The 26,399-nt window shown below is 38.1% G+C and overlaps 1 protein-coding gene across 4 annotated transcripts in view; it reads right to left on the bottom strand.

Moving 5' to 3' along the window:
* LOC127573260 (phosphatidylinositol-binding clathrin assembly protein-like) overlaps positions 1-26,399 on the bottom strand; it is an 86,814-nt gene that overhangs the window by 5,575 nt on the left and 54,840 nt on the right. Inside the window, exons 11-18 of one of the 4 annotated variants that reach the window (XM_052021302.1) lie at positions 25,240-25,388; positions 23,789-23,892; positions 13,908-13,991; positions 11,500-11,565; positions 9,261-9,371; positions 6,184-6,318; positions 5,157-5,187; positions 1,414-1,531 (exon numbers count right to left, since the gene is read on the bottom strand). In XM_052021302.1, coding sequence (XP_051877262.1) covers positions 1,414-1,531; positions 5,157-5,187; positions 6,184-6,318; positions 9,261-9,371; positions 11,500-11,565; positions 13,908-13,991; positions 23,789-23,892; positions 25,240-25,388 — 798 coding nt within the window. The remainder of the gene's footprint in view (positions 1-1,413; positions 1,532-5,156; positions 5,188-6,183; positions 6,319-9,260; positions 9,372-11,499; positions 11,566-13,907; positions 13,992-23,788; positions 23,893-25,239; positions 25,389-26,399) is intronic. The other 3 variants (XM_052021303.1, XM_052021304.1, XM_052021305.1) reach the window with 3 other exon arrangements.

Raw genomic sequence — 26,399 nt, 5'->3', positions numbered from 1 at the left:
ATATTTGGTAATACAGATATTCAGCAAATACAAATTGCCTAATGGTAGAATATATCTGTACATAATTCAAAGATGATTTGTGGGCCTAGTAAAGAGGGAGCTAATTATCTAAGTAATATAGATGGCAAAATAGATAGTGTTTTCTTTTATTTATTTGCAGGATGCAGATGACTGCTAAATCGATGATTTAAGATCTATCCCTAATTGCTCCTTAAACTGAGTGGCCATTCAGTCAACAATTTGGGCAGGTCTAAATTCTCATGTAGGCCAGACTGGGAAAGGGCAGCAGATTCATTTTCCCTTAAATAAGACAGGATTTGGTAATATTGCAATTTTGTGTGGTATCACAGCCACCATAACTGATACTAACTTTTATCAGATTATGTAAGGAACTAGCACTAATTCAGGTTACAGTTGGGGAAAAGAAGACATCAAAGTAGTCTTCTATCAACCAATAAATAGATTTTAAAGAAATGAAAAAAGAGTTCTAGTTAAATTGCAGAGAGGAATGAGTTGATAAAGCAGCAAACATCCAAGTGCAAGTTTTTCCTTAAACTTTTACCTGAAAGGCGTTTTCTGTTTAATTGAAAAGGTAAGGATCAAAAATAAAGCCCAGGAGAAGTAACATTTAACCCACTACTATGAAGTAAATATCATGAAAGTTAACCCACTGTGTACTTTGGAACTTCAGAGAGTTTGCATTGCAGTCACTTTTAGTCCAGTATGAAGCAGCAAAAATTGACTATATCATTTAATACATCAACATAATAAAGCTAACATTTGACATTGACTGTTAAATAAAAGTTATTTTTTTGCTATAAGGAGTGCAATCACCTATTTAATTTATAAAACTGAAATAAATTTAAACATAATCCATGGATTAATTGGAGCAAATTAATCTGTATTTCTAGCTCAAACCTCTTCTCTCTGGTGCCTCCTGAAATGGTACATGGATATAATGATTCAAGGGGATCATGCAAATAAAAAAAGTTAATATTTCTAACCAGGCAACTGAAGGCAATTCCACTCTCAAGAAGGAACAATTATATTCAACACTAACATGACAGAGCAAAAGTATTTCTGTGGCTCATGAGGTAGAACTTGTATCCTTTTAATACATGGTACTTGAATGTATTTCAGTCATAAAGACAAGCCTTTAGATCCAAACAACCCTGCACATTGTATTCAGCTTAAAGGTGAAGTCTTAACTTTCTGCAGCTTTCAAATTTTTGTACAAGTTTTGTGGACCATTATTTTGCCATCAGAAAAATATTGTAAATTGAGATTGTTCTTAATGCAAGATTTTGGTTATAAGTTGCAGCAGGACTCATGGACTGGTTTGATTCAAAGGAAACTGAATTACTGCTAAGACTTCATTTAACGGAATCCACATCAATGAAGCTCCAAACATACCATCGGAGGGACATTCATTGGTGCTACACTCCAGGAGGTCGATGTAGTGGTCTTTGGTTGCCAATTTGTTCCTCCTGTCAATTTCTTTTCTCCACTCTGGGTCCACTGCTGATCCATTCTAGCACATAATAAAGATACAGAATTCAGATTTTTGTGGGGGAGAAAAACAAGAGGTGGCTTTCACCTTAATCAGTTATTGATATCACTTAGTATTCCAGCTGTAATCTGTGATCCTAGAAAATAATTTTCCTCATTATTTGTTCCAGTTCATATTGCACATGCCGCTTAAGGAATTGAAAGGCATTCTCACACAAATGTCCAAAATCCAGAACTAAACAGAGAGATACATTTCTGTTACGACGGGGAAGGTGTTGCAGGGAAGACAGGGTTTATCATCTATTATTGGAGCCCTCAAAATGGTTGTAGCAGGCAAAGCATCTCTTGATTATTGGGATTAAGCTGTTCAAGGCAATTAAGCTTGGTAGCTGGCTTTCCAGCTCAAGGTGGCTGTTGTTGTAACACAAACTTACTTGCGTAAATTTTGTTACCAATGGTACTACAGTTGCCAAATATATATTTGATAATCAACAGCGTTCACATTAAAGGAGGTGGGAGAGGAGAAAAGGGCAAGAGACATGGGTCTCTCCAATAATCATTATGGGTGTATACACACACTACCAAACATGAAGGATGATTTCATGCAATGCTCCAATAGTTAGCAAATTTAAATTCCTGTGCACACCACGTGATAAGGTAACAGAAATGGGATTGATAACCACTGCAATGACATGTCAACAGTTGCTGCTGCTGAAACTTTATAATTCCAACCAATAAACTCCTTATTTAAAGTATAACAATGTAACAGTGCAACAGACTTTTTGGCCCACAATGCCATGCTGAACATGATGCCAAATTAAATTAATCCCCTTTGCCTACACATGATCCATACCCCTCCATTCCCTGTACATTCATGTGCCTATCTAAAAGTCTCTTAAATGCCACTATCATACCTGCGTCCATCACCACCCCAGCAGCACGTTCCAGGCACCTACCACTCTACGTGCTAAAAATAAGACTTGCTCCCCACATCTCCTTTAAACTTTCCCCCCTCACCTTAAAGCTATGCCTTCTAGTACTTGATATTTCTACTCTGGGATAAAGAATCTGACTGTCAATACCTCTCATAATTTTTATAAACTTCTATCAGGTTTGCCGTCGGCCTCTGACACCTCAGAGAAAACAATCCAAGTTTGTCCAACTTCCCCTTATAGCTGGGCAGCATCCTGATGAACCTCTTCTGCACCCTCTCCAAAGCCTCCACATCCTTCCTGTAATGGGGTGACCAGGATTGCACACAATATTCCAAGTGTGGCCTAACCAATTTTTTTTTATATATATAGCTGCAGCGTAACTTCTTGATTTTTATACTCAATGCTCTGACCAAAGAAGGCAAGCATGCCATATGCCTTCTTTGCCATTCTATCTACTTGTTTCTTCACAGTTCGCAACTTCACCCAATTTTTCTGTTGTCTGCAGACTTACTAACCAAGTCATTTATATATATTACAAACAATAGGAGTCCTAGCACTGATCGCTGTGGAACACCTCTGGTCACAGACATCCAGCCAGAATAATAGCCTTCCACCAATACTCTCTTCCTTCTATGGACAAGCCAATTCTGAATCCAAACTACCAAGTCACTGTGGATCCCATGCATCTTAATCTTCTGGATCAGCCAAGCATGAGGGACCTTGTTAAATGCCTTACTGAAGTCCAAGTAGACAACATCCACTGCCTACACTCATCACCTCCTCAAAAAACTCGATCAAGTTTGTAAGACATGACCTGCCCCACAAAAGCCATGCTGACTGCCTCTAACTAGCCCAAGCTTTTCCAAATGTGAGTAAATCCTATCCCTAAGAATCCTATCCAACAGATTCTCTACCACTATCGTGAGGCTTAGTAGCCTATAGTTCCCCAGATTTTCCCTCTTTAAACAAAGGAACAACATTGGCTATTCTCCATTCCTCTGGGACCTCACCTCTAGCTAGAGAGGATACAAAGATCTTTGTCAAGGCCCCAGCAATTTCTTCTCTTCCCTCTCTCGATAACCTGGGATAGATTCCATCAAACCCTGGGAATTTATCTACCTTAATACTCTACATATGTAGCTGCCAATCAAAAAAAAAGGTGATGTCAAGACAATTTTATGCATGCAACTTACTCTGGCCTTTGGTTCATCACCCTCTGTACTAAAATACTACCCCACATAGCATTTGAATCTAATCTCACTCCCCATCCCACACAAATTTTTTATGTCTCACAGTCCAGTCCCAATCTCTACTCACTCCCACTAAGTAGTGAGGGACTATTAGAAGCATCCATTTGGACTACTGCTGCTGCTCACTCCCTAAACCACCAATGATATTGCACAGAGCCTACTCCTTCCTCTGCCACCTTCTAAACTCTGATCTTGCTACTGATGCTGTTTTTCGTGGAGCAACTGTGGACAATTGCCTTTTGGGATTTGAGGGACCACAAGACAAATGCCATCCTACAGTCATTCAGTGCTGGACCTGGAATGAATTTTTGTAGGTCAGATCTGTCCTGATCAAACCTGCCAGTGAAAAGCAGGATTACTCAATGTTTGTTTACAAATACCCCTAATGAGTAGGAATATCCAGGTAGAAATAATAGCAGGAATCTGGGATGTTATCTGTTTTGATTAGCCACGTAACTTTAACTGGTTAAATTCTAAACATTTGCTTAAGCTACATACTTATAACTCCTAGGTCAAGTAGGATATTTCTCTTTTAGTTATTACACTTCATTACTGTAAAACAAATCAGAGAAATGAATGTAAATTTCTCCATACATATATCCAGAAATACAAATAGAGCCAAGGGTTTCCATGCAGAATTGACTCAAAATACAGATCAGTAATTTAACATTGCTAATTACTTTCAATTTAACTGTTCCATAATGTATCTATAACTAAAATCAAAGAGGTTCATTAACATATGAGACTTGGAAAGGGAAAATACATGCAATATACAAAGTTCTTTGGATAAGAGGGATGAAACTCATACATTTCCCACATATTAATGGTACAGATTTATGGAAATGGAGGCTGACAATGTTGGTGATAGGGAAGACAGTAATTCACAGATGATGAGAGTATAGATTATGCTAGGAAAAGCCAAGTATCTTTGGAGTCAACACCATGCCAAAAATTGTCATACACAAGTTCCAATTTACTCTGAGTTTTGGTTGCAAGCAAGGAATTTGTTTAACGAGAGTTGATTTGTCCCCCCGCCCCCTCTCCTCCACAGTTCCTGTTTAGTTCAGTTTCTAATGAGGGCAAACAATAATCCAAACAAAAATTTGATATTTCCAGCTTTCCATTCTCACCTGGATGGCTCCACCTTGCCAGCTCTTGTCCCCACCCCTTTATGCTGGCCATCTCCCCTCTACTTTTTTCAATCCAAATGAAGGGTTTTGAACTGAAACCTTGACTGTCCATTTTCCTCCACAGATGCTGCCTGACCCGCCGAGTTCCTCCAGCAATTTGTTGCTCCAGATTTTAGCATCTGCGGTCTCCTGGGTCTCCATTTGACATTTTCCCCACTGTGGAAGATAGCCTTTTGACTAACACCAAATCTACTTCACCTGTTCTCCATTTTGCTTCCCAGTTAAATCCTGATTCCTGAACCAGTAACATTATTTAATATTAAAGTGCTTACTTTTTCATTGGGGTTCCTCCAAAATTCAAATCTATGAAAAGAAGGAAAAGTGAATGGAGCTTCAATAGTCAATTATGGTCTTGATCAGCACCACAGAACAGAGACAGTGAAAATGTGGAGAAATATCAGGCAGATTTATTTTTACTTCAAGAAAAACAAAGAAAGCCAGCTTGATTTCTTAACGCAGCTATGTATTCAAGGCTCAATTCAAGACATCGATATAACCTAAAATTAATCACTTAGTTCTGAAGCTTTGTAAGAAATGGTAAACTGACTCCTGGTCTACCTGTTTGGGTGAACTCAAAAAGTCCAAAGCACAATTCAATGGACTGTTCTGCTGTTGTTTGGTGCTCTAATTAATAATTTTTTTCTCAAATCACCAGTAATGATATGGATTATTGTATGGCTATTTGTGGGATCTTGCTGAATTTGGCTGATTTATCTCTATAACAATAATTTAGAACTAAGTTATTACCTAGGAAGTACATCAAGTCATCCCGAGGATGTAGCAATATTTGTTTTGTAATAGATTTTATTACAGTTTCCCCCTCACAAAAAAAGTTGCTATATGAAAAAAAATGTAGACCTTGAAATTGAAAAAAATGCCAGAAAATACACATTACAACAGCTCTGCAAAGGGGCATGTGCCAGTTTTGCCCGAAGTCCCCAAGTACCAATACTTTGCTGTTAATTTCACATTCCTTTGAATTAAAGAATCACCCCAAAAACCTTGGCCTCATCCTATCAATTTTTTCCCCTTCATCCTATCCACCCCACCCTCTCTGTAACTTAAAACTAATTTGTTTTTTCACTTTCCCAGTTCTGATGAAGAGTCTTTGACCTGAAACATTAACTGTTTCTCTATCCACGGCTGCTGCCTGATCTGCTGAGTATTCCCAGTTTTTTTTATTTTTTATTTCAAGTGTCCAACAAATGCAGATTTTTTAATTTTCATCATCGTTGAAGTAAATTTAGAAAAAGAATTTCACATGCTAAAGCACAAGTCATCTTGTTCTTATATACATACTGCCCACAAGGTTAGCGAGGGATGAATCCAAGTCAGTGGCTAATAGCTTGTTATTCTGTTGGCTCACTGATGGTGGCGCTGTCTGATTTTTGGCAAGGAGAGTTGGCATCAACATTTCACCTGGTTGACCAAAACCTTGTAAGAAAATAATAGAATTACAAGATTAAAACAAACATCACCTGCAAAATCCTCCAAAGTAGTTCTTATCTATTTTTCCGGAGTTATTGAGGAATTTTGTGATACACACGAGTTCCCCACATTTTACAGAAATCTAAAATTACTACTCAAACTGCTTTGCTATCCAGACAAAATAAAAGGTATTCTTTGAGTGAAGTCAAAGTGATTAAAATTTTCATGCATTTAACATTTACTGAAATCATTTGTAATTATGAGTTGAAATGCAAGGTTAAAAATCAGTCATTTTTTGTCTTTATCAAAAACTTTATTAAATATTTTCTTTAATCCTCTTGACCAGATTTATGGCCATCTCTTTTATATGTTCTTGTGGCTTGACGTGCAGGTTTTGTGAAGTTCCTTGGGATGTTTTGTGATATTCCGCAGGTCGCGGCAGATTGGAAGACAGCAAATGTCACGCCACTGTTTAAAACAATGATATAGGCAAAAGGCTGGTAACTATAGGCCAGTTAGCTTAACGTCTGTACTTTGGAAAATGCTTGAAGTTATCATTAAGGAAGAAATAGCAAGACGTGTGGATAGAAGTGGTTCCATTAGGCAGATGCAGCATGGATTCAGGAAGGGCAGGTCCTGTTCAACAAACCTACTGGAGTTCTTTGAGGATATAATAAGCACAGCGGATAGAGGGGAACAAATGGATGTAGTATACTTGGATTTCCAGAAGGCGTTCGATAAGGTGCCACATAAAAGACTTAGCCATAAGATAAGGATGCATGGAGTTGGAGGTAATGTATTAGCATGGATAGAGGATTGGTTAACCAATAGAAGGCAGACAGTAGGGATAAATGGGTGTTTCTCTGGTTGACAGTCAGTGGAGAGCGGAGTGCCACAGGGGTCAGTGCTGGGCCCGCAACTGTTCACGACATACATTAACGATTTGGAAGAGTGGACCGTGTGTAGCGTATCTAAGTTTGCAGATGACACTAAATTGAGTGGAAAAGCAAATTGTGCAGAGGATGCAGAGAGTCTGCAGAGAGATATAGATAGGTTAAGTGAATGGGCAAGGATCTGGCAGATGGAGTACGTTGATAAATGTGAGGCCATCCACTTTGGAAGGAAAAGTAGAAGGTCTGATTATTATTTAAATCATGAAAGACTGCAGCATGCTGTTGTGCAGAGGGATTTGGGAGTGCTTGTGCATGAATCACAAAAGGTTGGTTTGCAGGTGCAACAGGTTATCAAGAGGCAAATGGAATGTTGGCCTTCATTGCTAGAGGGATTGAATTTAAGAGCAGAGAGGATATGCTGCAACTGTACAGGGTACTGGTGAGGCTGCACCTGGAGTACTGCGTGCAGTTCTGGTCTCCTTGCTTGAGAAAAGATGTACTGGCTTTGGAGGTGGTGCAGAGGCGGCTCACCAGGTTGATTCCAGAGACGAGGGGGGATTGAGTCGCCTGGGACTATACTTGCTGGAACTCAGAAGAGAGGGGATCTTATAGAAACATAAAATTATGAAAGGGATAGATAAGATAGAGGCAGGAAATTTGTTTCCACTTGTAGGTGAGACTAGAACTAGGGGACACAGCCTCAAGATTCAGGGGAATAGATTTAGGATGGCGATGAGGAGAAACTGCTTTTCCCCCCAGAGAACAGTGAGAATCTGTAGAATTCTCTGCCCAAGGAAACAGTAGAGGCTACTTCATTAAATATATTTAAGACACAATTAGATAGATTGTTGCATAGTAGGGGAATTAAGGGTTATGGTGAAAAGACAGGTAAGTGGAGTTGAGTCCGTGGCCAGATCAGCCATGATCTTATTGAATGGCGGAGCAGGCTCGACAGTCCAGATGGCCTACTTCTGCTCCTATTTCTTATGTTCTTATAAATGTGTATATAAGTACAAGTTATTGTTTTATGTTCACAGCAAGACATTTTATTGATTGAAAAGACAAACAGACAAAATCAAAGACAGGCATGATCAGACACACATTTGAAAACACAGACAGAAAGACATGCATGTACTAAGTTCACAACCTTCATGGTCTTATAGGTGCGAGTAAAACTAAATATGATTGCTAGTTACCAGATTTTCATCAGCCAAGCAATGAAATCCAACTCACCATTCATTTAGAAGGAAGACATCAGGTCAAAATGGAAGCATGTAAACAGAATGAGTAAGAAGAAAGCTGAATCAACGTCAGAGGTCCATGCAGTGTATATGGAGCATGCTCAATAGAAAAGAAACTCCAAAGACATTAAAAGATCTAATTTTCATTTTCTGAAAGAATTCCTAACAGTTTCCAGCATGGCCCATTTAAATTAACATTATATGTGTAATAAAGTGAAGGTGGAAACATTTCTACAAACACAATGGCAATCGATGCTTGGTCAATTCTTAATTTTAAGCCCCACAATTGATTGATTTCTGATGTATTCTTTGATTATTCAATTTGATTACACTGAATGGTGGATCAGGCTTTGGGACTAAATAGCTCATTCACACTCCTGTGTTCCTATTATGTCATCTATTGGCACAGCACTTCATGAAATTTTAAAGGAGTTAAAAGTAAGCCAGAAAATGCTCCAAATAAATTGCCTCAAGGTGCACCCCATAATGGCCCTTGGGCCTCTCTATTATTGGGATGCCATAATGCAAATCTACTAGATTTCACCAGGTAGTTTACCAAAGGAAGAGAACTGAATAATTAATTGACAGACCAAATATCTAGGTCTAAATCTCTTGATAGTTATCAGGTCAATTTACCTTACCAGACGATGAGGAACATTGAGCTCTTGCTTGGGGGAGAAAGTTAAACTGCAAAGCCTCAATAAAAATGGCTTTGTTAGAGCATATAATAACATTATTACTGCAAATGTTGCAACAATTTGTGACATACTGGAAAGATTTAGTATAAATAAGGCAATTTAGGACATGCTGTTACCGCTTGCATTCTGGGCTTCACTGACACCCAACTTGGATCCAAACACTGAGTCAAAGTCCACGTTCATTGTTGTTGGAACAATCATCTGAGGGACAGGTTGAGGAGTAAACCCTAGGAAAAAAAAGTTTGATCCAATGAATCATTATTCAGAAAACACAAAGACAAGAAAGGAACTGACTTTTATATAGTGCCTTACTACATCCATTAGATATCCCAAAGTGGTTTATAAAAATTGGTTACTTTTGAAATGATGCAGTCATTATATATACTCATGATTCCACAAACAACAATTAAGCCAATAATTTGATCACTTGTTTCAATGATATTGGTTGAGAAAGGAACGTTTGTCAAAATTCTCTGGTCATCTTCAACAAGACGTAGAATTTTACACATCCAAAAGAGCATACCTCACACACAGTACCAATCTAAAGTGCACAGAGAGGCATGAATACACAACTCTCAGAACTGATAGGTAAGAGAACTGACAGTAACATTAAAAACTCCAATTCAAAAACCTTGTTCTTTTACCAACTGATGTTTCTGGGAATAGCATTATTCTGGTTGATCTATAAATTTTCCTCAAATGACCATACCAATACACTTTCTTCCTTTTAATACCGGTTGTTTCCAAAAATGACTAAGTCCATTATTCCAAAAAGGGAGTACTTAGGATCTTCAAATTCACCGCAAATTTGAAACTCTGGTGCCAACATACTTCACTTCTACAGAAGTACTCAATCATAGCAATGCAACGGCTGTGTAAAAAGTACAGTTTGTTACAAAATTATTAAAGCTCTATCATGTACCTTCCAATTAGATATAGGCAGTCAGTGATGTGTAATTCTCCAATTATGAAGTCTGATGCCTGTGGATCTGACTGACTAGTTGAGGGTTGTTTGGTATGGCCAGGGAGCTGGTTTCTATGCTAATGATTAGAGGAGAGTTGAGAAAACAAACAAAAGAAAATTCACCTGGTCAGGTCAGAGCCTGGGACAGGGTGATGGAGGGAGAAAAACTCATCACATTTTAAAGATAGCTGGACAACCACCTATAAAATTATAGGTCAAGAGTTGGGAATTGGGAGTAAGCTAAATAGCCGAGTTTTTGGTTTGCATGAACATAGATAATACAGGTGAGCAGAATAAGAACTACACCACCCAGTTCCACCCCCAAATCCCATCTAACACCAACTATGATAAATCATTTCCTATTTTCCTTTATCCAGTTGGTGTTTATTTCTACGATTTTATCTTGTTCAATTGAATAATATTTGTAGGTTATATTACAACCTTATGAAAAACCAAACTCTATTTACCTCACATAAGCTACTTTGAACTTTACAAATATATCCCTTTGCAGCCAAAACCAAATTTGTAAATTTAATTTTTTTCTGTTTGTGATATCAACAGTAGTCAGCTCTCAGGTCTTCAAATGCTCAAATTCAAGACTAAATTTTTTTACCAACATAATAAGCATTTCAGCACTCTATTCTGATTTTACCCTTAAGTAATGCATCCACTTCTGACCATGAAGAAATGAATTTATGGACATACACAAAAGAGTGAAAGTGAAAAAAGAAACCTTCATTGCTTAAACAAACTGTGAGCACATGAGAAGACAGGTTCAAATTAGGAGGAAGAAAATGTGTAAATGATTAAAACAACTTCTCCCCATAAATTGATGTTTAAGATTAATTAGAATAAAAATTCAGGAACTGGATGGGAAAGAATGTTTCTGGATACAGGTCCTCCCCAGGTTACGAATGTCCAACTTATGGACACCCTGCACATACGAGAGAGTGGGAGACTGGCAGGATGAATTCACCAGTTGCTGTGGTGCTGCAGACATCTTCTGATAGGAAAAAGATAAAACATCTGTGTGAAGTATATAAAAAAAATCTGTGCAAGAGAAAATGTAGTGAAAACACAATTGAAGGGATGGGTGGCAGAAACAAGCATTTGCATTAGAAGGAGTGCATTTTGGAAAGAGGGGAAAAAGCAAAGAATGCATGTGCACATTTGCCTGCAAAGGATTATAGTCCAAGTGAGCAGGAAAAGAGTGTGAAGAGGGATAATGAGCAGTTGAGAGCATAAGTAAGCTGTGATGCAACATAAAAGCATAAAAAGCATGAGAGATTAACTGGGTGAGAAGCCAAGAGCAAACAAGTATGCAGGGGCAGACAGCAATGAGAAAATGGAGAGAAGCAGCTCACTTACTTTTCAAAAGGAAAGCAACTCACCAAGAAAGGGATCATGGGTAGAAATAACTTCAGGAACAGAAGCTGATCCTTTTGAGCTGAAAGAATCTGATCCAGAAAAAGGGAGAAAATCCAGAAATTCGGATAACATAAGAATTAGGATCAGGAGAAGACAATATGGCTCTTTGAGCCTGCACTATTGTTCATTATGATCATGGCCGATCTTCTACCTTTGCTCCATTTTTCTGCACTATCCCAATAGTCTTTACTCCTTTAATATCCAGCAGTTCATTGATCTCTGTTTTGACAGTCCTCCAGGGTGGAGAATTCCAAGTTCACCACTGTCTGTGTGAACAAAGTTTTTCCGATCGCAATTTTAAATGATCTATCCTAAATTCCGAGACTATAATTCTTGGGTCTAGACTCCTCAGCCAGGAAAACATCCTTCCCATAACCTCAATGTCAAACCCTGTAAGAATTTTGTTATCGTCAATGAAATCACCCTCATTCTTCTAAACTCTGGAGAATATAAACTTAGTCCACTCAATCTATGCTAAACTCACTATCCAGCAACCAGTCGGGTGAATCTTCCTTGTACTCCCAATGGCCAGTATATCCTAGTGTTGTCATATATACAGTAATTGAAGTGATTTTTTACTCCTATTCTCAAATCCTCTTATACAAAAGGCCAACTTACAATTTATGTTCTTATTATTGCATCTATTAGCTTCCAGAGACTTGTGAACAAGGACATGTAGATCCCTTTGAACATCAACATTTCTCAATTTGCCACTAATTAAAAAAAACATTTCCTCTGTTTTGTGCACCGACGTGGATGACCTCATTTTTTCCATATTGTATTCCTTTTTTTTCTTAACCCACTCACTTAGCTTGATGGTATTCCCTTGACGTCTCTTTACATTCTCGCTACTCACAATCCAGTGTAATTTAGTATCATCAGTTAACTTGGAAATATGACATTAGGTTTCCCCAGTTAAATTGTTGATATCGATTAAGAATAGTTGGGGCCCAAGCACTGATCCTTACATTATCCGATTAGTCACTGTCTGCCAAAGTAAAGGACTTGTTTATTCACACTCTTTGCCTCCTGTTAACCAATACTAAATACACGGCAATATATTAAACCCAATTCCACGTGCCCTAACTTTGCTGATCAACCTATGTGACATCTTATCGAAATCCTTTTAAAAATCGAAATACACCACATTCACTTAGCTATTCTACTAGTCAAATCCTAAGATAACTCCAAAAGAATAGTCAAACTTGATTTCCCTTTCATAAATTCAAGCTGTCTGCTCAATCCTCTCTTTTTTTTTTAAAAAAATGTTTCTGTTATTACATCCTTCATAAAATCTTCTAGCATGCTCTCTCCTAATACATTAGGCTACCAAAATGGTAGCACCCTGCTTTCTCTTTACCTCCTTTCTTAAACTGCAAACTCATGTTGTTTAACCTCTAAAACTGTAGTAACCATTCCAAAAATCTAATGCACAAAACATCTTCATTGCTATCTCTTAAAACTCTGGGATCTAGATCATCAGAACTTTGGAATTTATTGCCTTTCTATCTCACAAACTTCATTAGTACTATTTTTCTACTAGTACTAATTTCTCTCATGAACAACAGATAAATAGTCCTTGTGTTCTGGCAAGTTTGTGTCTTCTACCATGAAGATAGACAAAGTATTTGTTTAATTTCTTTCTAATCTCTTTATTTCCCAGTATAAATTCTCCTGTCTCTGACTAAGGGACCCACGTTTGACCTCACTAGATTTTTCCTTTGTTTTTATATTTCTCGCTAGTTCACTCTTATCGTGTCTTTCCTTTTTAAAAGAAATCAATTCCTTGGATCTCCTCTATGAAAATTTGTGCTTTCCCAAGGAGCACAATTTCAACATGCATCAATCAGCTTCCATATTCATAAATGACAATTTAGTAAATATATATGTGATTACAATTTTGGACATTAGATATATGGATGCATAACTTAAAATTCTATGTATTTGCAGTTCATCTGTTATAAATCAGCAAAATACTTAAAGTCATTCTCTGAATCATGACAAGCTAAAATTCATAACCATTCAGGAACAATTAAAAAAAAATTAAAACCATCCTTGATTTAAAATAATAGTTAAGATACTGCCTCAATTAGAGGCCATAATTTCTTCCTTGAAAAAGGTAGTAAGATTTCAACTCAATTGTACCATAAAATGATGGCAAATTAAAATTTAAAAAATGAGTAAGATAGTCTGCAAACCAACAAATAAAATTTCCGGTTTGATATGGAAAATGGGGTTAGAATAGGTCCACTTGCATAGGGAAACTAGCATGGTGGCCAAATGCCCACTTCCTGTACAACAATTTCCATAATTCTTTATATTGTTCTAGATACGTCATCACTACACTGCAATTATTATATACATTAGATACCTGCATCAAAGATGTCTACCTCAGGAAAATGTTCAATTTTTGTAGATGTAGCAGGACTTGGTTCAGCAAAAGAGTTGAATACATCTAGAAGAAAGTTACAGAAATTATGTGTAGTACTAAACTTTTTTCATTTCACTATATGGGTGAAATGCATTTTTGCAAATGTGAATATGTCACAAAGCAGGCAAATGATCTTTTATGTAAAGACTCTTCAAACTTGTAATGATTAAAAATAAACACAGAAAAGCAGCCACACCAGTAAGGGAATCTCATCACTCACTCCGATGAGATTTTAAACCTAAAGGTAGTCAAGTACATGTAAAAGATTCCATTACACCATTTGGAAGAGCAGGGGATTTAACTCATCTTTTGGCCCATATTTAACTCACAATTAACTTTACTGAAACATTATCCAGTCATTGACACAATGCCATTTTGAGAGTCTGCAATAAGCAAATTGCTCACTATACTTCCTACATCAGAAAAATGACTAATTTCTAAACGTACTTCGTTGGCTATGAAGGACATTTTGAAATGGATGCACAGGTAGAAGACTATGTGAGAAAAAAATCTACAATAACGATCCTTTTGTGAGTACCAACCAATTTCCCCCCTGTCCTTCCCCAAGAGCTTTAGATTCAAACCAATTTATGCATATCTGAAAAAAAATGGCATCAATTCAGTCAGTCAAAATACTGACACTCAAACAATAGTCCGCTGGAGGAACTCGGCGGGTCGAGCAAGATCTGTCAGGGAAAGGAAATGTCAACGTTTCGGATTGAAACCCTGCATCAGGACGAAGAGTGGAGAGGGAAGGTATCCAATATAAAGGTGGGGGGGGGGGAGGGGGGGAGTGGTGAGTCAGGCCGGTAGGTGATTGGTAGACCGAGGAAGGGTGAAGGATGATGGGCAGATCAAGCCTGGAGGGGGAGGGGGAGGGTTGGTGTTGGGAGACAGAGAACACAATAAATAGAAGTCAAATATGTTATCAGTTACAAAGTCAAGTGGCAAAAAATTGCATTTTATTGCAATATTTTTTTGCCCATCACACCACTCTTGAAGCGTGACTTGCCTCTAAATGGAAGTTTGGAACTGTCAATCATTTGTGGCACACTCTGTAATCTGATATCTGTTGCTGACACAGTCGACTAAAGCATGGAACAGTCATCAATGGAACCTAAAACTCTTGTCATGATGACTCTGTTCTTGAGTCATTTAAATTGCCAATATTATCCCTGTGGAAACCTTGGGAGTTTCCAAGCTTTAGTTCTGATAATGTGAAATGAACAAGGATTCTATGCACCCTCCACAAAGAGAAATTCTAGCTATGTAGCATAGCTTAGAGAAAAAAAACAAAAGGCAAAGGGTTAAAGTAGACCAGCAAAAGCAATTACAAAACAACAAATTAGATCAAAACAGGTAACTTGTGTGAGAACCTGTATTAATGAGATTGAATACAAATTTAAATAATAAGTGGCAATTTCCATTTACTGCTAAAATGGTGAACCAGTGCGTTCTTTGCACCGAATCCAACTATGGTTTGTATTACATCTTCAACTGGCTGGATATCAAGGAACTCCAAATGACGAAGTCAATGCAACCATCAGAAGCAGAAAAGGGGTCCATTAGATGGAGAGTGAGAAATTTCCAGAGGACCAATGTTAACTATATTTTAATAAGACAAATCAAAACGACAATAATATGACAACTTTTTTTTTCCTCTCCTAGACTCCATCAATAGAAGCTATTACAGAAATACTTGTCACAACAATCATACATCATTCTTGCTCTGCAAATGAAATCCATCTTCTTCAGCTTTAACTTTTGAAAGCAGCAGGCTCTTAAACTCAAAGATTAGCTTCAAAACTTCTACTTCACCTCTACTTTGACTTTATGTTGGTCTATGGACCTTAACATTGTTAAATTATAAAACAGACTTGATCCTTCTTCATTCAAAAGTCATTTAACCACTATAAGAATCCTGAATTATAAAGCTGTAACCTAACCAAAGTAAGTAGTTTGCACTATTCTACCCTAATGAAACATATGATTACAATAGACCAAATTAACATCCACTTATAACCAGAGATTTCTCGATTCTTAAAACTTTCTTCATCCTTACAATTATTATTTTCACTAGTTTAGGTATCATTCATAGATCTATCATAAATGTAAACTTTGTATTAGATTGAGTCAAAGTGACCAGTAAGCACTCAATGCATTTAAAACTAATGCAGGGATAAATGTCCAATTTTGAAATGTACTTTAATACCTGTATACAAAAAGGCTCAATCTCTGGAAGCACTTCAGTAGAGAATCATGTATACTTTTGTGCTGATCTATGGTATCTCAAGGTATTCCAGATATTAGTAAGCCACAAATCCACTTACTAAAGAAAAAGCACCATAGCCCATATTCATCTATGTTATATTTTAGATATGCATTTAAAAGTGCTTACCCCCAACCAGAAGATCTATTCTCCAAATCAGAGCAAGGGCAAGAAGAGACAGGATTTAATTTTTTTTTGTTTAGGGTTGGGGACATAGAAGTCAAAAAATTCTCAGGATTCAGAATGAATGAATGAATGATTGAAAAAGATATTTAGAGCTTTGTGAACTTTTATTTTGCTGTATATGATCAGAGATGAGGAGCCAGACATGACCAACAATGTGACCCAAATGTGTTGGGCTAATGTAATATGCATGAGTCCGAAAACCTGCTTTCTCAGCTAGAATGGAAGCTGACAACTGAAGATATTGGAGGGGAAGGGGGAAAATTTCCATGGATATTTTACAAGATTTAAGAAATCACCTTGTATTTATTTAAGATACAAAACAGGATAATTGTTATTATTAGTTTAATAAAATTGACAAAAACTGCATAAGACAGGACTGGAAAAAAAAATCATTTCAGGACTTTCTTAGAAGTAGGAAGGAAGTAGGCAAGGCAATCATAAAAATCCAAGTACCCTTGCAGAAAGTGATTTGACTCTCAATAAAAGACATAGAAAAATGAAGCACAATGTTTGGCAAGCATTATGTTACTCAAAAAATTAAAAACTAAATTGCTTTAAAAAATAAATTTTGTTTAGGTAGTCTGGCCATATTTGCCCAACATGGATCAAATTCACGTATCATTGTATTCCAAGCTATTTGATTCTGTGGTAGAAGCCTAAACAAATATGTACAAATATTTAATAGTCATCGCCTAAACACGACGACATAAAGTACATGTAGTATTTCAATGTTGCAAAGGCATCACTGAACTGATCAAGTACCATTGACATCATAGAAGATAGAAAAACTACAGCACAATTCAGGCCCTTCGGCCCACAAAGCTGTGCCAAACATGTCCCTACCCTAGAAATTACTAGGCTTACCCATAGCCCTCTATTTTACTCAGCTCCATGTACCTATCTAACAGTCTCTTGAAAGACCCCATCGTATCCACCTGCACCACCGTTTCCGGCAGCCCATTCCACACACTCACCACTCTGAGTAAAAAAAACTTACCCCTGACATCTCCTCTATATCTACTCCCCAGCACCTTAAACCTATGTCCTCTTGTGGCCATCATTTCGGCCCTGGGGAAAAGCCTCTGACTATCTACCCGATCAATACCTCTCATCATCTTATACACCTCTACCAGGTCCCTCCTCATCTTCTATCTCTCCAAGGAGAAAAGGCCGAATTCCCTCAACCTGCTTTCATAAGGCATGTTTTTACAAGGCATGCATTCCAGGCAGCATCCTTGTAAATCTCCTCTGCACCCTCTCTATGGCTTCCACATCTTTCCTGTAGTGAGGTGACCAGAACTGAGCACAATACTCCAAGTGGGGTCTGACCAGGGACCTATATAGCTGCAACAATACCTCTCGGCTCCTAAATTCAATTCCCCCGATTGATGAAGGACAATACACCATATGCCTTCTTAACCACAGAATCAACTTGCGCAGCCGCTTTGAGCGTCCTATGGACTTGGACCCTAAGATCCCTCTGATCCTCCACACTGCCAAGAGTCCTACCGTTAATACTATATTCCGCCAACATATTTGACCTATCAAAATGAACCACTTCACACTTATCTGGGTTGAACTGCATCTGCCACTTCTCAGCCCAACTCTGCATCCTATCTATGTCCCTCTGTAACCTCTGACAGCCCTCCAAACTGTCCACAACACCCTCAACCTTCGTGTCATCCGCAAACTTACTAACCCACCCCTCCACTTCCTCATCCAGGTCGTTTATAAAAATCACAAAGAGTAAGGGTCCCAGTACAGATCCCTGAGGTACACCACTGGTCACTGACCTCCACTCAGAATACGACCCTTCAACAACCACTCTTTGCCTTCTGTGGGCCAGCCAGTTCTGGATCCACACTACAACGTCCCCTTGGATACCATGTCTCCTCACCTTCTCCATAAGCCTTGCATGGGGTACCTTATCAAACGCCTTGCTGAAATCCATGTACACTACATCTACTGCTCTCCCTTCATCGATGTGCTTAAACACATCCTCAAAAAATTCAATCAGGCTCGTAAGGCAGGACCTGTCCTTGACAAAGCCATGTTGACTATCCCTAATCATATTATACCTCTCCAAATGTTCATAAATCCTGCCTCTCAGGATCTTCTCCATCAGCTTACCAACCACTGAGGTAAGACTCACCGGTCTATAATTCCCTGGGCTATCCCTACTCCCCTTCTTGAATAAGGAAACAACATCTGTAACCCTCCAATCTTCCAGAACCTCTCCCGTCTCCATCAATGACGCAAAGATCATCGTCAGAGGCTCCGCAATCTCCTCCCTCGCCTCCCACAGCAACCTGGGGTACATCTCATCTGGTCCCAGCAACTTATCTAACTTGATGCTTTCCAAAAGTTTAAGCACCTCCTCTTTCCTAATATGTACATGCTCAAGCTTTTCAGGCCGCTGCAAGTCCCCACTACAATCCCCCAGATCTTTTTCCGTGGTGAATACTGACGTAAAGTATTCATTATGTACCTCCGCCATTTCTTCTGGATCCATACACACTTTTCCACTGCTGCACTTGATAGGCCCTATCCTTTTGCATCTCATCTTCTTACTCTTCACATACTTGTAGAATGCCTTGGGGTTTTCCTTAATCCTGCCCACCAAGGCCTTCTCATGTCCCCTTCTGGCTCTCCTAATCTCTTTCTTAAATTCCTTCCTTTTAGCCTTGTACTCTTCCAGATCTCTAACATTACCTAGCTCTCTGTACCTTTTGTATGCTTTTCTTTTCCTTTTGACTAGATTTATTATAGCCTTCGTACACCACGGTTCCTGTATCCTCTCGTGACTTCCCTGTCTCATCAGAACATCTATGCAGAACTCCACACAAATACCCCCTGAATATTTGCCACATATCTTCTGTACTTTTCCCAGAGAACATCTGTTCCCAATTTAATCTTCCAATTTCCTGCCTGAGAGCCTCATAATTCCCTTTACTCCAACTAAACACCTTTCTAGTCTGTCTATTCCTATCTCTCTCCAGTGCTAACATAAAGGAGATAGAATTATGATCACTATCACCAAAATGTTCACCCACTGAGAGATCTGACACCTGACCAGGTTCATTTCCCAATATCAGATCAAGCACAGCCGCTCCTCTTGTAGGTCTATCTACGTACTGTGTCAAGAACCCTTCCTGAACACACCTAACAAACTCCACCCCATCTAAACCCCTCACTGTCTGGAGATGCCAGTCGATGTTTGGGAAATTAAAATCCCCCATCACAACAACTCTGTTATTCAGTGGGCAATATTATCCAAAATCTATACATCTTTATTGTCTTAATGAAATACATTCTGTACACTATTATTGATGCCTTTATTATGTCAATTTACTGTAATATTACATAAATATTCAAGAATTTGCTTCTTAAAATGGGACCCATGATACATCATCCACAGGAAGTTTCATATTTTTCATAAGATCACAAGACAAAGGAGCAGAAGTAGGCCATTCAGCCCATCAAGTCTGCTCCACTGCTTCACCATGAGCTAAACTATTCTCCCATCTAGCCCCAGTTCCCAGCCTTTTCCCCATATCCTTTGATACCCTGACTAATTAGACACCTATCAATCTCCACCTTAAACACCCCCAATGATCGGGCCTCCACAGCTGTATGTGGCAAAGAATTCCATAAATCCACGACCCCCTGGCTAAAGAAACTTCTCCTCATCTCTGTTCTAAATGGGTACCCTCTAATTCTAAGACCATGCCCTCTTGTCCTGGACTCACCCACCATGGGAAACAACTTAGCCACATCTACTCTGTCCAGTACTTCCAACATTCGAAATGTTTCTATGAGGTCCCCTCTCATTCTTCTGTACTCCAATGAATACAGTCCAAGAGCCAACAAACGCTCCTCATATGTCAGCCCTGTCTTTCTGGGAATCATCCTCGTAAATCTTCTCTAAACCCTCTCCAACATCAGTACATCCTTTCTAAGAGGCCCAAAACTGCACACACTACTTCAAATGAGGTCTCACCAGTGCCCCATAGAGCCTCATCAACACATCCTTACTTTTATACGCTATTCCTCTTGAAATGAATGCCAACATAGCATTCGCTTTCTTTACTGCTGACCCAACCTGGAGGTTAACCTTTAGGGTATCCTGCATGAGGACCCCCAAGTCCCTTTACACTTACAAATATTGAATTTTCTCCCCATCTAGATAATAATCTGCCTGTTTATTTCTTCTTCCAAAGTGTACAACCACACATTTCAACATTGCATTTCATCTGCCATTTTTTTGCCCACTCTCCTAAACTGTCCAAGTCACTCTGCAACCTTTGTTTCTTCAACACTTCCTGTTCCTCCACCTACCTTGGTGTCATCTGCAAACTTAGCCACAAAACCATTTATTCCATAATCTAAATCATCGATATACAGTGTAAAAAGAAGTGGCTCCAACACCGACCCCTGCGAAACACCACTAGTAACCGGCAGCCATCCAGAATTTTGGTGTTTGGCATTGCCAGGTACAGCCAATCAGAAGAAATAGTTTTTATTCAACCAATTAAAATTTAACACATCTTGAAAAAGGAAAAATTCAGAGCAGCAAATTTTCAAATGCATTAATTTAGTAAATTAATAGCAAAAGATTTTCAAGATCCATAATTAACACCGTTTAAGCCCACAGCTGGTTTTTATTCTTTGAAACAACTGCAGAAAAAATAGAAGATATTCTAACACTCCAGCTTTCTTAAATTTTTTTCAGAATAATAGAAACTAATAAATTTACAGAGGAAAAATTGCATATAGAATTTTTCCAAAGAGATCAGTAACATAACTAAAATCTCTGGTATAAATCCGTACATTTAAGGGCTGCTTTGAGAGTGATGATTTTAAATATTAAGGATGCAAATACAGATTGAATTAATTCATTTTCAACACACTGAGCGTTACAATTAAATATAATTATACACCAAATTATTGTTTCAAATAGTGCTGAAAAAATTGTCCACTTTGCTTCAATGCATTAGTGTGATGTGGGATTTCCTTCATTAATCAATATCAAAAATATAGAAGTAGCTTAAACATTAGAGATTGATTTCTAATCTAATCCAAACCAATGTGGTCTAGCAAACAAGCTGATCCTACCGAGGACGAGTTCAATTGAACTAGCCTTGGCAGCTATTTTGGGGGAAAAATTCAGATTTCCCCACTCCCTTTGTGTGAACAATTTCCAGGCATCACTCTGAATCACTTGTTAAGTGTGTCCCAATTGCACTCCCCAGAAACAAGTAGTAATTTCTATTCATCCAATAAAATATAAGTCATTTTGAATGCATCAATTCATTTGCACCTAATTTTCTATAATGTGAACCCAACCCTTGCTTGTGTAACCTTGTCTGAACTCCCTCAGCTCCAACCTCACTCTGGTAAACCTGTGTTACAACCCCTAAAAATTCAAGGCTCCCTTTCTGGGATAAGGTGCTGAGAGCTTAAAGCAGTGTAGTCCAGAAGTGGTCTAATTTGAGGGAAGACTCATCCTCTGTTCTCCAATGCCACTGTCCCCCCCCCCCCCCCCACCCCCAAGGGAAGGGTTAACAATCCACAAGCCTTTACAATTATTTCTGCAAGTTCTGTGAAAAAAATTATTCAATTCTTTGGAGGTTTTTGGGATCCTGGTGTTGCACACATTCTGCATTTAATGCCCATTCTTAACTGCCCTCAAGAAAGTGGTGGTGAGCTGCCTTCTTGATCCACTACAATCCTTTGGTGATTGTACATCTACAAATGCAGTGGGGACGGGATTTCAAGATGTGTACTCAACAACAATGAAGGAACAGTGATATATATTTTCAAGTCAGGAACATGTGCAACTTGGAAGGGAACATGCATGTAGTGGTGTTCCTATGGCCTTTAAGTCCTAGTCTTCTCTTGTGGTAGAGATCGCTGGTTTGGGAGGAGCTACAGGAGTAGTCTAGGTGAGTAACTGCAGTACATTTTATACATGGTACAAACAGCAACCACATGCACTGGTGATGAAAGGAATTAATATTTTGGTGGTGGATGGGTTACCAATCAAGCAGGCTGCTTTGTCCCAGATTGTGCTTGGTGACTGGAGAGTTGTTGGAGCTACACCTTCTGGCCTTGTAAAAGGTGGAAAGACTTTGGGGTATCAGGAGGCAAGTTAATCACTGCAGAATATCCAGCTTCTGATCTGTTCTTGCAGCCAAGTATTTATGTGGCTGACCTAGTTGAATTTCTACTAAACGGCAGTCCTCAAGATGTTGATGGAGGGGGATACTAATATAACAAAATGCCTGGAGTAGATGGTTACACCTTTTCTTGGAAAAAGGTCATTACTTGGTACTTCCATTGGCTTAAATGATTGACCTTCAACAACCACAACCATCATGTGCAAAATATGACCATTAAAATATTTTTGCTTTGATGCACACTAACTTCCATTTTAGTTAGCTCCTTGATGATGTCAACGACAGTCACTGTGACTTCACCTCTGGAATTCAACTCGTTGGTCGATGTTTGGATCAAGGTTATGAAGAAGTCTGGAGCCAAGTGATTCTGATGTAACCCAAACTTTGTACAGAGTTATTAGAAGTGCTGCTTGATAGCACTATTGATGACACCTTTTCTCATTCTGTTAATAACTGAGAGTAGACTGACTTAGTGGTGATTAGCTGATGAATTATCTTGCTCTTGTGAACAAGAAACATCAGGGCTATTTTCAATAGCCTGGTGTTGTAAATGTACTTAAGTAGAGGCGTACCTAATCCTCGTGCATATTCTCAGTAATACAGCTGGAATGTTGTCTAGACCCACATTGTATTCTCTGCCATAATCTTTAGCATTTCTTAGGTCCAAAGTGGATCACTTCAAACACAACTCCTACTCACTTTCTTAGTCCAACAATGCCCCTTCATAACTCAGTATAGTGAGGAAACTTGGCTACACAAGTTTGGCTCTTTATTTCTTCTTTTAAATAATTATTATAGTGAAAAAGGAAGGCCATAGTACAGATATCTGGGGGACACTGATAATTATTTTCTGCTGATTGAAATGTATACCCAAAATCCTTCTTGATTGTCTTCCATTTTCTACCCATTCACTACTTTCCTCTGGTTTTCATTTTTGCTGAAAAATTGCTAGATATCTTGTAAAAATATCACTAGGATAAAAACAGCCACATAGCAAAACCAGAAATGTCCAATTTTAAATCTTTACTGAGCATTCTGTACTGCAAGCTCAGCAAAAATTCTCAGTGATACATGTATGTGAAATAAACAATGCTATTGATTATACTTCAAGCACAAACTGGTCAATTCATCCTTTACCAAAATGAAAATAGTGTCAAAATAATTGTTAGTTTATCAGAACAACTTACCTCCCCAGGCATTAGCTACTGAGGTTGATATTGCTGGGGTGTTCTGCACTGTTGGTACAAAAGCTGACTGCAGATTGAAGATATCATTGGAAAGACTGGGTGCACTGTATCAGAAACCAAAAAGTTCCAAGTTAATTTGACATGAAAATTTCTAAAATAAAAAGTTGTTCTGACACTCCTAGATTGAAATTGCAAATTGCAGGAGGATAGTGTTCAGTGATTAACCACAATATCCAAGTGTATATTTGTTGGTTTGAATTTATATCTGCATGCTGTTTGTCTATACCGAATCCATTGAGAAGTTAACATCAAAGATTTCCACATTTTGTACTACCTTCAGTCACCATTCTTGAGCTCCAGAAAATGGGCCCTAAGTGCACGAAGCCTGTCTCCACTATCGGAGATGTGCCAAAGGGTAGGGCTATCAACATTAAAATACTTTTTATGAAGTTCAGCAAGAGGCAAGAATCATAGCAGATAACACAAATGATCAACTATTTTTTGGAAACACAAAAAGCCAGATTTTGGAGTCACACAAGAGACTGTAGATGCTGGAAATCTAGAGCAACATACAAAATGCTGGAGGAACTCAGGTCAGGCAGCATCTACGGAGGGAAATGGACAGTTGATATTTTGGGTCGAGACCCTTTATCAAGACTGATTTCATCAGGACAGATGTTGAAAAGTTTGAAATAAAGTATCACAGTCTAATACATACTTCAGCAAACTATTTTCACTCATGCTCAGAAAGGGTTCTAAATGATCCTGAAAAGACTACATGAAAGAAAACAGTAATCAGAAGCAGATTTCTTTTAGATTTATATGAGTATACGTCAACAGCAGCTTCTTTCTGTAGAAGGTTGATAAGTGGTAGGCAATCTTTGTGTGCTATTTCAGTCCTGGTTTTGCTGGTTTCCAAATTTAGTGATTTTTTAAAAAATAAAATTATATTAAATGAAGGTGATCTTTGCACTTGAGGAATTCTTTTTGCACTTCACATCTAAACAATTTGCTGATTTCACTGTAAATATTCAATCCAATGTCCTAAAGGGGAGCAACACAGGCTGAAAGGAAGTCATGGGTTGTAGTCATAGAACTGAAGGGTTTTGGAACACAATCCAGACCAAAATGAGGAACACAAGGTTAGGTCATGCATCATGATATACATATACATTATAAACATGCATTCTAGATGTATTTAGTATTTTTAAAAATCACAATTTTCATACACAAGTACCCTGACAAGATTAATTTTACTCTTACAATCCAATTCTTGATAATTTACTTTATTCTTTATTTTTTTTAATATATTGATACAAAAATATCCAAAAGAACTGAAAATTTTCAGCATGTAACTCAGATAAATTAAGTGAGCTCAAACTGGAGTTAAATGGGTGAAATAAGATTTATGATTCACAGCTATAAGTTAGGTTAAATTTAAAGATTTTCACCTGTTAGTACTTGTTACTGGTGTGGCTACTGAGAATAGATCAACTGCTGTTGTGGTATTGATACTCTTCCCTGATGTGGAGCTTGGAGACACAGTGGTGGATGCAGTTACAGACTGGGGTTGTATTGGTACCTCTTTATGCCGCTGTTCCTGTTAAGAAGAGAGTCAATTCAGATTTCGCATGATGTCCTTTCAAATAAATAATACATACAGGGTAAATAAATATGAATTCAGCTGTTAAAATAATGACAGATATTATCTACCTGCATCAGAAATCCAAGTGAAATAGTTTCACATTCTGCCTACATATGCCAAGATTATAAATCAGGTTTCGCTAGTTGGAGGGACTGAGTCCAAGCTAAGGTCACACAATTTCAAATTTTGGGGCAGGGTTTTACAATCACTGCTCAGTTTCTTAAATGAAGCACTGGTTAAAAAGCTTCAATATTTTCTTCAAAACTACATATCCTTAATTAGTTTGCAGACCTGAACTGTCCCAAGTTCAATTTATACAAGTTAACAGAGCTCACATTGATCATGGCTGGGAAGCAATAAACAGCATTACTACCCCTGGACTGAGATAAGGGTTGTGCTATGAAAGGAAAACTGAGACATTCACAAGTAATTAATCAAAAAGTGAACAAGTAGTTTTTTGGCCATCAATACCATTTGCCCTCCTAAAAATAATATTCTAAATAATGTCCTAAAGGGGAGCAACGCAGGCTGAAAGGAAGTCATGGGCTGTAGTCATCGAACTGAAGGGTTTTAGAACACAATCCAGACCAAAAAGAGGAACGCAAGGCTGGGTCATGCATCATGATATACATAACCAGCTAAAGTAGCATTGTATCATTTGAAACTGAACAAGCACAGATGTATATAATGACCTGTAAGGATATGCAAAGAAATTAAATTTCCCCTCCCTTTAAAATTTTAATTCAGAAATTAAATGTTTTAAGTTTTGTTTTGCCAAATGAAAGATTGCTGTGAAATATTGATGAGCAGAAATGCATTAGATGCTATGACATTTGCTGCAGACACCTTTAATAATTATAATACAATAACTGCATTTTATTCTGCAACACTAGAATATAACTTCAAAATCTATTTAATCTATCAATTTTTTTTAAATATTGTGATGGTTCTCTAATCTAAGCTACT

This window comes from Pristis pectinata, chromosome 8 (genome assembly GCF_009764475.1).
Source record: "Pristis pectinata isolate sPriPec2 chromosome 8, sPriPec2.1.pri, whole genome shotgun sequence".
NCBI lineage: Eukaryota > Metazoa > Chordata > Chondrichthyes > Rhinopristiformes > Pristidae > Pristis > Pristis pectinata.
The sequence above is the reverse complement of the archived record's forward strand: the minus strand, read 5'-3'. Positions and strand labels throughout refer to the sequence as shown.